This window comes from Paramisgurnus dabryanus, chromosome 13 (assembly GCF_030506205.2).
Source record: "Paramisgurnus dabryanus chromosome 13, PD_genome_1.1, whole genome shotgun sequence".
In the NCBI taxonomy this organism is placed as follows: domain Eukaryota; kingdom Metazoa; phylum Chordata; class Actinopteri; order Cypriniformes; family Cobitidae; genus Paramisgurnus; species Paramisgurnus dabryanus.
Window position 1 is genome coordinate 12,809,550 of NC_133349.1, and position 9,426 is coordinate 12,818,975.

A 9,426-nucleotide genomic window follows, 5' to 3' on the forward strand; every position below is an offset into this window, starting at 1 on the left:
AATAGTATGAATATAAATATAGAAATATGTACAATTTCTATATTTACCCATATGGGCAGACAACAAGGCAATGACCATGGCGTATACTTATCATATCATAACAAGGACAGTGTCTATCACTTTTATTTTAACATGTCGTTCCCAAACACACAACATGTCTTCTTGTAAAAACAAAGCATCTAACAGATTACTTAAAACCAGTTAATAATAAGAATAATATAGTAATATTAAGCAATCTGACAGACACAGGAGTTTTTAAATGTCAGGCAATGTGCTGATCATCCATGATCATTTCCGTGATCCCTACCGGGTTTTCCACGGCTCTCAACCAAAGTGCGCTAAGAGTCGAATCACTTCTTTTTGGTTCCCGGAATACTTCCGTGGCTCGCACAAGTATGTGTTACGGTTACTGTTTTGAATATTAATACTTGTCGGGTGCGGTAACTATTTTCTGTACAAGCTTAAGTGTCTAGGTCGTTTTTACTCGACATAGGCAAGGAAAAATTTGACAACAAACATAAGTTTAACAAACACTAGGAACTATCTGACATAGTTGTCATGTCTCCTTCTCGTGTACAATGCATTCCTGTGTTCTTCCGCGAGTGAGAAGGCCTTTTCAAGGTCCAGACTACACATTACGAGAAAGGTGTCCCGGCTCGAACAAGGTTCTCTGCTGTAAGTTTAAAAAATACTCGCCGTCTGTTAAAAGAACGTATTAGGGATCCTACCCAAAAGAATAATAAAATTACTTCCTTATTAACGTGTTTGTTGAGACTATAAAAACTGACGGTCAACAACATTCGCTGATCCCGAACACAACTAATCATTGTTTTACAAAAAAAAAAAACTTGTATTTGACGTGTTATCCGAATAAAAAGCATGATATGTGGTCACAGACACACATTTAGATACTGCAGTTTTCATAGACGCAATAACAAACGAGTAAATGCTGACTACAATGCGGTGAGCATTGGTAATCAATACGGTAGTGACATCTAGTGGTGAAACTTCTGATGTATGCACGCGTCCCCTTAATTATTGTGGGGAAGCTTGGTACTAACATGTACATTTATAAATCCAAAAACATTCAAATAAACACCCAACTCAAAATAATATGGGTTTGTTTTCTCCACTTATCATTGCAATAGTAATCACAACTGTGATTTGTGATGTTTAATGTTTTCAAGCCTTAAGATTGAGCTAGCTGTAGGACTAAGACTTTTCTGAAGGGTTATGTACATAATTTGATTAAAAGAAATAAAAACCATAACTCAGTCAACAATCCTCTAAAATATTTGACAGCATTTTTCTTGTAAAATAACACTGTTTAACTATCTGAATTGGTAATATTAAATTACCATGCTTTTATGCTTTTATGCTCCAATCCCTGTTCCACTTTAGCTAACCTTTGAAACTTAGAAGTGAAACTTGGATTATCTTTTTTTATAATAAATTGCTATAATGTTCCTAATTTCTATAACAATGTGAATATTATTGTCTGCTAAAGGACAAAAACGTAATGAAATAAAGTCAAAACAGCACTTTGTCTGAATTATCCACTGCTCTAATGTTTAAAGACAATCAATAATAATCTATTGAAAAATTAATAATCTATTAAGTAATCAATAATCTAATCAATAGTACAACAACAAATGTGTTAACTGTTTGGTTAAATTGTGAGCAATTGAATCAAGTCAGACAATCGTTTTTACAAACTAATTTAATCAATATAAAAAGTGTCACAAGTCCATAATTTCATCCTCCACCGTTTTCTCAGTGGCTTCCACGTATCTCTCCTGTACTCCAAGAGTACTGTAAGTAGATTGTTAAGGTCAATAAATACATAATTTACAAGTAAGCAAGAAAACACAACTTCAAGAGTCTGCTTAGAACATTTGAAGACTTATCCCTAAAAAAAGGATAACAAATTAATGTATTGTAGCAAAATTATAAAATGTTAGAATTAAATAAAGAAAATCTTTGTTCATATTTACACAGAGAAATACAAAATATTACACAGCTGAAGAAGTTAATAGTAATGTTAATGTGGCAAACAATTATACAAGGATACGTGCTGAACTGAAAGTCTGCCCCAACAGCAGCAGACATCATGGCCTGCAGGTTCCTCTCCTCCAGGTCCCCAAAACAATAACCATTGGCCTTGTCTACAGTTCGCAAAACCTGCATCATGCTTTCCTTGTCCTGTTGTAAAACAACAACAAGTCAAAAGTTATGCCCATGGTCCACATACAGTAAACAATCTTATACCAAATCCTTAGACATTTCAAGCAATGGTTAACCCCATAATGTCAATTCTCTCTTTATTCACCCTCATATGCATATCACTTTTTTAGCTAAACACCATAGAGTAGGTGGCAAGATTGGCATGAGGGTATATTATGAGTTTTCATTATGAGGTAAACACATCAAAGAAATGAGAACTAACCTGAACATTAAGAGGTACAAAAGACACCAGACTGTAGTCCTGGATCACTTCAGCCAACTTCTTATTCAGTTGATGAAACTTCTTGAAGAAAGGGTCTAAAGCGAGATGCTCCACCAAATACGACAGGTCAAGAACCTCAGTGTAGAAGTCCAAATTAAATGCTTGCAAAAGAGTTAAATACAGATATATCATATTAGTTTGCAACACATCATCTATGCACGCATCCATATCTCTTTTAATTAAAACCTGGACTGAATCATCTTACCAAGTTTGCCATACTGCTCAATGAGGTCTATTTTTGAAAGCACATTGACATGTGGCAATTCCACATGCAGCATGGTGGACAGTGATGTACAGAGCACAGAGATGAATTTGGCTGGATCGGCACAGTAATGGGAATCCACCAAGTGCACTGCAGTAAGCTGCCAAAATCAGATGAAGTGAGACAGGAGATACATTTACAATTAAAGAAAAAATGTTTAAGACCATATGCTTACCCTGAAATTCCACTTAGACAGCTGTGCAAATATGTTCTTCACCGAACTATTATGAGTGTAAAGTTCAACCTGACCTGGGCAGTCAAAGAGGAAATAGCTGTCTTGATGGTGTCTTAACTTGTCCTCTAACCAGTCCAAATTGGCCTCTAAATATTCCATACAATAAATGAGGCCACCATTGGGGCCAAGTTTAAGACCGTCCATCACATCGTCAAGTGTGACCAGTTCAGATATGTCCACTGCACATGGATATGGTAGCCCTTCATTAGCAGGATCCAGGTTAACAATGACCACCTTGCGCCCGAGGTGACTCAGGAACTCCTGCATGCCCCGACAATAGGTGGTTTTACCTGAACCAGGTGGACCAATTACAACCTGGCCGAAACGTAGGGGTGATTTTGAAGGACGTGATGACATTATGACGAACACTATGGATAGGTACAAATTTGGCTAACTTACATCTAAAAAGAAAGACAGAGTATTAGAAAATACAAAAAATTGAGTGAAATTTAAATAATATGATCGCTACAGTTTAGTTTAAATATTAATTTTCATCCTATTTCGTCTTAAATGTAAATAAATATTACAGGCATTTATTTTGGATTGGCGCAAATGTTCGCGGCATGACTATACATCACATGTAAACATAAGCGAATTTAAACCATTACAAAAACACAGGCATACGAAACTTAATGTATACTGTTCGGCCGAAATCTTTTTCATGTATTAAGACAAACCTAAAACGCACAATACATAAGCACAAACCTCTGAAACCAAATGATATTATTCCAAGCAACACGAAACGTGATTAAACCGGATGTCGGTGATTTCAAAATAAAAGACACTGGCTTGACGCTTTCTTCGTCAAAAGATAAATAAAAAAACATTTTTATAATAATTAATTAATTAATAATAATGTAATTAATAAAATATCTGCCCTATTGACTTTACAAAGTAAATAACATACGGGAGAAACATTGTATGCCCAGTTACAGCAGTTTATATTGAACAAAAGTTTTTTTCAATAAATTAAATGTAGGGATGCACCAAAATATCGGAATGTAATCTGTATGGACATATAAAAGCATTTATAATTAACCCTCATTTTATATAAAATTTTTGTGTAATATCATAAAAATATTTTGATACAGTACTATTCACCTCTTGGATAATAATAAGTAGTAAATAGTAATTCAGGTTGCTGTGTGTATAAAGTGATTATCAGCTGCAGATCTCACTTAGAATATGTACAGTCAAAGAAAAAACACTCATTATGATCCATCTTTATTAAACAATACAAAACATCAAGGTACTGTGAGAGAATAGAAAATGTCTAAAGATGGCATCTAAAGTATAACAATATACAGACTTGTTATATACAGACAATATTCAGACAGTCTGTTTTATCTGAACAATCACAATTATGCTTGTTTGCTCTGTGAGTGCTGGTAAATTGATTTGACTTAGAAGGAAACTACTAATGTATAAACTTAACTAAAACTCATAAAACAAGCACTCACATCAAATGCATCCAATATATTTACAGTAACCATATTTGGACATACTGTTCACGAACTCAGGAGTATCCAAAATATATCTTTTAAGAAATCGAATAACTAGAGGCATCGAGCACTTTTTTTGCAGTACGACACTTTACACAGTTTGACAGAAAAATGCCGGACGATACAAAACCTATCCACCTGAGATTTTAATTATACAGACACATTGGGCAGGACGAAGCACAACTGTTTCATTGTCCTAAAAGAAATTATAAATCAGTTAGCAGTTCATGTCCAACCTGTTCCTTTTAAGGATCCCAGAATAAAACGGATACTTTGGTAAATGCTGGGTAAGAACTACTCATCAAGGCCTTCATCTTCCTCGTCTTCATCCTCCCTCTTAGCATCAACCTCAGCTGTGTCAGAAAACTCATGAAGGAGCACATACTCCCTACTGCTAAAGCCAAATTTCAGCACATCTTTTTCTTTGAGCTCATAGTAACGCTGGGAGTCCATCCGCTGGTTGTTCAGATAGGTGCCATTACCAGAGCCCAGATCAATGATGTATGGCTTTACTCTTCTGCCTGAGGTGCCATCTGCCCGTGTGAACTCCACTAATCTGGAAAAATAGGTTTAAAAGAAATAAGAATAACCCCTTAAGTGAATATAAATGAATCAAATTGAGAAATTTTATCTATGTTTATCTAAAGAATGAAAATATTTAAATTTACTCAACCCTGTTGTTTCAAACCACATGACATTTTTCTATGAAACAAAACAACGTAAAGTAGAATGTTAGGGACTGACCGCCAGTCACCACTTTTTTCGGAAAAAGATGCAAGGAAAATCAATGGTGACTGAGGCTGTCAAATTCTTAACATTTAGCATTTTCTGTTCCACAAAAAAGTCTCAACAGTTTTGAAACATGATTCTTATTTTGCATTTTTAATATATTAAAAAATGAACCATGGTGCACATTGCTGTTCTGACCTGTACTGTAACACAGCATGCTGTTTGGAACAAGAAGGGTGGTCGATAGGAATGTCTGCTATTTTCCTTTGTCGTCCAAGTAGATATGCACTCTGTCTGTGAATATACATGACTGGCAGCGGCTCATCATTTTTAAAGGGGTACAAGCGCCACCTTCTTTTAGGGATACGTGCCTCAGGCGGCTCATTATACTTGATCACCACCCCCCTGAATGTATTGGTGTCTTCCACCAAGGCACCTGATAGTTCAAAGTTTGGCATATCTTTCTCAACAGCCGGGGCAGAATCAGGGTCACCAGCTGCCTCATCACCGCTGCCACCTTGAGCCTCTCGTCTGAGGCGATTCTCTCGCCGGCGTTCATTATGTTGGTCCCTCTCAGCTTGCTGATGCTGTTGTATGTGGGCATCTCTTGTTCTTCCCCTATGTCTCTCCTGTTCTCGGTCTCGCTCTCTTTGCCGTGGTCGCTCTTCTTCTCTTTTTACCCTGCGATCATTTGAATCATCCCTTCTCTCGCGATGCCTATGACTTTCGGCTCCTCTGTGATCCTCTTGTTCCTAAAACAAAAATTCCTATTAATATGCTTTACTGGTAGCCTCCTTCATTTACATATTTTAATACACCAACGTTAAGAATCAGCATGTGCTGTAACTGTAAATAAACCCTGTTGAAAAACATTCGTATGGCTTTCATTAAAAAGTAAACCATTATAAAACCTTTATGTATTGGATTTTTCCTTATTCCAGTATGGTTAAATGGTATTCTTTTGGTTCCCATCTCACCAAACAAACTGACACATTACCAGTAGAGACAATTTACATTATAACCGTAAGATCCCTTTGCCATTACACACATCCCTTGTGATGGTTTCTATTGTTTTTTTAAGTAGGGAAAACCAATTTGATTGTTAAACCTGTTGTGAACTTTAAACTATAAAAATAAATAATTAGAAACTACTAATTATTATTACTACTAATATACAACTAGTAAAGTAACAGAGCATATTTTATTTCAAATATTGCAATCCTATGCCATACTTTATAGAGAATGGTCAACTTACAATAAAGTTATTTTATATATTTATTATGAGACTCACCCGCTTTATCCTTGCGTCAGTTCCGCGGTGTGGGCTTCTACTTCTGCGGGGTCGAGGTGACCTTTCGTGCTGTCTGCCTGATGAACGGTCTCTTCTCGCTGGTGATCTTTCCTTTCTTCTGACAGGCGATCTACAGTTCAGCAAACATCCCACGTGAAACAATGGAGTAACTTATAAACAAACTTACTTGTTGATCCCTCTGCCCCACATTTCAAACTTTTAACAACAAACTACAAGAGCGATGACTTTATTTCGCTGACCTGTCATGCAGATAACCATGGGTGTTAGGTATAAAGCTTACCTGCTGTTTCGTCTTCTCGGTAGAGGACTGCTGCTGCCGCGGCTGGATCCCGAAGCGGATCGGCGTGACCGCGGAGGCCGCCCGGGACTCTCTTGTTCCTGCTTGATTTTAATCTTTACATCCCGGGCAGGAGATTCTCTGTGTCGTCTCCTGTTATCCATTACGATGTGGGCTTGGTAATAAACTTCATAAAGTATAACAGTCGTTCACAGAAAACGAGACCATGAAAACACAATCACACCGCATTTACGAAACTTCAATTTGCACTTCCGGTTTGTAGCTTGCCGCTAAGAAATATGTCCCCCTTTAAAATGTACACGAAACTTTGGTTCCGGTGTTCTGTCGAAGTCTGTTTCCCTTTTGTATAATGTTAAAAAAGTTTAAATGGTTTGCTACTGAGATGTGTGTGTGCATGTATGTAATGTTTCGTTTGTTTCACTGAAGGAGTTATAGTACAGGACAGTACCATTTGACCTCGATATTAACTTAATGAATATTTGTAATTTATTGTATTGTAATTTAAGCATATTTATGAAAAGATAAACAAGGATTTTAAAATGATGCGTGATCACTTTAATTTAAATTATTATTCAACGACCACACGATTAACAGGATGCCCGCCAGGATTATTAAACAGGATAGTAAACTCACAAATTTGAGTTTAATATTATATCCAGGATAACCTAAAATATATGTTAAGTTCGCAAATTACTAAATAATTGCAGTGCATTGCCACCTGGTGGTGGGATCTTTTTTATTGCTACTAGCATTGCTTGATCAAAATAAAATATAATTTCCTGAAAATCAAACAAACAAGCTTTACCTTGAAATAATTACGACCATTACTATTTTATCAGTAATTTTACCAATGTTTGACTGTAAAGTACAACAAAAATAAAAAACTTATGCAGGTCATTTGCTTTACGTCTGCTAAAGGTATTCAAATGGTTGACGCAAGTGAGGCTGTCATAGCAACCGTAAACATTAAACCGAAACTTACGCAGCAATACAAGTGCTTGGTAAACTTTTAACCAAAGCGTACATTTTTTATCATGATTCCTCCTTCCGACTCCCTGCTGAAGTATGATTCTCCAGTGTTAGTGAGCAAAAATACTGAAAGGAAATCCCCAAAGGTAAGCACGGTGTTCTTAAAATTACCTGTAAAATAATGTACCCATTCACCTCTTAAGAAGGAACGTTAATATTCATGATGTGTTTCCGTAGCTCAATTGGGTAAAGTTTGGGTTCGATCCCATAGTGATATTGATAATATTTTGTAATGCACTCTAACGCATTAAACAAAAAAGTCAGCCAAATGCGTAAATGTAAAATGTATAATGTAAAAGTAAACTTCTTTTCATGTTATTAAAGCATCTTTCAAAGCTTTATTAACATAATACAAAAACCAAACATTTTCACAAATTCTCTCATTTCTACTTAAGAGTCGCCCTTTAAAAGTAAGTCCTCAACAGACGTCAGTCAGTGGCCCTGTCCCACCTCCACCTAAACCCAAGAGTCCCTCAGCAGATGCCAGCCATCAGCAAACAGAAGAGATCTTGAATGCTATTCTACCACCTAGGTATAGGTCAACTTACTAATACTACACCATATGACTACCAGCACCCCATAGTTCAGCTGTACAGGATGTCACCCTTTTTAAATGTTGCAAATGATTCTGTTATAGGGAATATATAGAGGACGGCCAATTATGGGTACAGCCGGTGTCCAGTGCACCATGCACTCGTGCAGACGTCATAAATTTGCAAGAAGAGCTGTACAAAAAACTACAGCAGCGCCAGGCCAGGGAGACAGGCATATGCCCCGTCCGCCGGGATCTATACTCTCAATGCTTTGGTAAGAATGTACAAATGCCTAGAGATCAGGTCAGTAATACAAAATGGCTCTTAAAGTTGACAGTTGCCTATTTTCCTTTTAGATGAGCTGATCAGGCAGGTCACAATAAACTGTGCCGAGCGAGGACTTCTGCTGTTGCAAGTCCGAGATGAGATCCGCATGACCATTGCTGCCTATCAAACGTTGTACGAGAGCAGCGTGGCCTTCGGCATGAGGAAAGCTCTTCAGGGCGAGCAAGGAAAGTTGGACATGGAGAACAAGGTACTGTTTGTAGTTATAACAAATGCACTTTACTATTATATGTATAACAAGACCTGCCAGATGGTTTACATTAAATTATGATTTAGTGGCAAGTGAAATTCTTAAAACTTTTTGCTAGATATTGGAGTTGGAGAGTGAGAAGCGAGATTTTGAGAGGCAGGTGAGTGAGCAGGTGGCTAAATGTGAGGCTATTGAGAGACGTGAAGCCGAGCGGAGGGAAATTGAGGAAAAGCAGCATGCCGAAGAGGTCCAGTTCCTCAAAAGAGCCAATCAGCAACTTAAGGTAAATAGCTGCTGGTAGAGAATAAAATCACGTTGTTACAAAAGCTTTGTTCCAACTAAATGCTCTTCATGTCTTTGTATTAGGCACAGTTGGAAAGTATAATTACCCTGAAGAACAAACCCTGAATTATTAAAACAACTACACACTACAAATAAAAGTCAGTTTTAAATGTTCTACTTCAATAAATAAAAAGCTTGTTTAA

General features: G+C 36.9%; 3 protein-coding genes across 4 annotated transcripts; 1 reads left to right on the forward strand and 2 right to left on the reverse strand.

Moving 5' to 3' along the window:
• Positions 1-1,705: 1,705 nt before the first annotated feature.
• Positions 1,706-3,782, reverse strand: gpn2 (GPN-loop GTPase 2). Of its 2 annotated transcripts, XM_065298382.1 has the most exons (6): positions 3,709-3,782; positions 2,944-3,404; positions 2,712-2,868; positions 2,447-2,607; positions 2,072-2,202; positions 1,706-1,812 (listed from the first exon to the last, which is right to left on the reverse strand). In XM_065298382.1, exons 2-6 carry the CDS (start codon positions 3,358-3,360, stop codon positions 1,740-1,742), a joined length of 939 nt encoding a protein of 312 aa, XP_065154454.1. In that variant the 5' UTR covers positions 3,361-3,404; positions 3,709-3,782; the 3' UTR covers positions 1,706-1,739. The 2 variants fall into 2 exon arrangements, with proteins under 2 accessions (XP_065154454.1, XP_065154453.1); XM_065298381.2 differs by having other exon boundaries at positions 2,944-3,759.
• A 428-nt stretch (positions 3,783-4,210) lies between these two features.
• Positions 4,211-7,115, reverse strand: snip1 (Smad nuclear interacting protein). Its single transcript, XM_065298380.2, has 4 exons — positions 6,827-7,115; positions 6,526-6,655; positions 5,433-5,986; positions 4,211-5,061 (listed from the first exon to the last, which is right to left on the reverse strand). The coding sequence occupies exons 1-4, from the start codon at positions 6,985-6,987 to the stop codon at positions 4,800-4,802; spliced, it is 1,107 nt and encodes a 368-aa protein (XP_065154452.1). The 5' UTR covers positions 6,988-7,115; the 3' UTR covers positions 4,211-4,799.
• Positions 7,116-7,671: 556 nt separating this feature from the next.
• On the forward strand, positions 7,672-9,411 carry dnali1 (dynein, axonemal, light intermediate chain 1). Its single transcript, XM_065298379.2, has 6 exons — positions 7,672-7,959; positions 8,269-8,405; positions 8,511-8,680; positions 8,763-8,941; positions 9,060-9,224; positions 9,308-9,411. The coding sequence occupies exons 1-6, from the start codon at positions 7,879-7,881 to the stop codon at positions 9,347-9,349; spliced, it is 774 nt and encodes a 257-aa protein (XP_065154451.1). The 5' UTR covers positions 7,672-7,878; the 3' UTR covers positions 9,350-9,411.
• The last annotated feature ends 15 nt before the right edge of the window (positions 9,412-9,426 follow it).

What these genes read in the sequence shown, in the direction of transcription:
- snip1 (XM_065298380.2), bottom strand. Translation starts at nt 6,987, where the DNA reads ATGGATAACAGGAGACGACACAGAGAATCTCCTGCCCGGGATGTAAAG. An exon ending in CCGAGAAGACGAAACAGCAG is followed by an intron (nt 6,656 to 6,826) that starts GTAAGCTTTATA and finishes GCTGAACTGTAG; the next exon opens with ATCGCCTGTCAGAAGAAAGG. An exon ending in CTGACGCAAGGATAAAGCGG is followed by an intron (nt 5,987 to 6,525) that starts GTGAGTCTCATA and finishes TTTTTGTTTTAG; the next exon opens with GAACAAGAGGATCACAGAGG.
- gpn2 (XM_065298382.1), bottom strand. Translation starts at nt 3,360, where the DNA reads ATGTCATCACGTCCTTCAAAATCACCCCTACGTTTCGGCCAGGTTGTA. An exon ending in TGAGCAGTATGGCAAACTTG is followed by an intron (nt 2,608 to 2,711) that starts GTAAGATGATTC and finishes CTCTTTTGCAAG; the next exon opens with CATTTAATTTGGACTTCTAC. An exon ending in TTGTACCTCTTAATGTTCAG is followed by an intron (nt 2,203 to 2,446) that starts GTTAGTTCTCAT and finishes GTTTTACAACAG; the next exon opens with GACAAGGAAAGCATGATGCA.
- dnali1 (XM_065298379.2), top strand. Translation starts at nt 7,879, where the DNA reads ATGATTCCTCCTTCCGACTCCCTGCTGAAGTATGATTCTCCAGTGTTA. An exon ending in AGTTGGACATGGAGAACAAG is followed by an intron (nt 8,942 to 9,059) that starts GTACTGTTTGTA and finishes ACTTTTTGCTAG; the next exon opens with ATATTGGAGTTGGAGAGTGA. An exon ending in GAGCCAATCAGCAACTTAAG is followed by an intron (nt 9,225 to 9,307) that starts GTAAATAGCTGC and finishes TCTTTGTATTAG; the next exon opens with GCACAGTTGGAAAGTATAAT.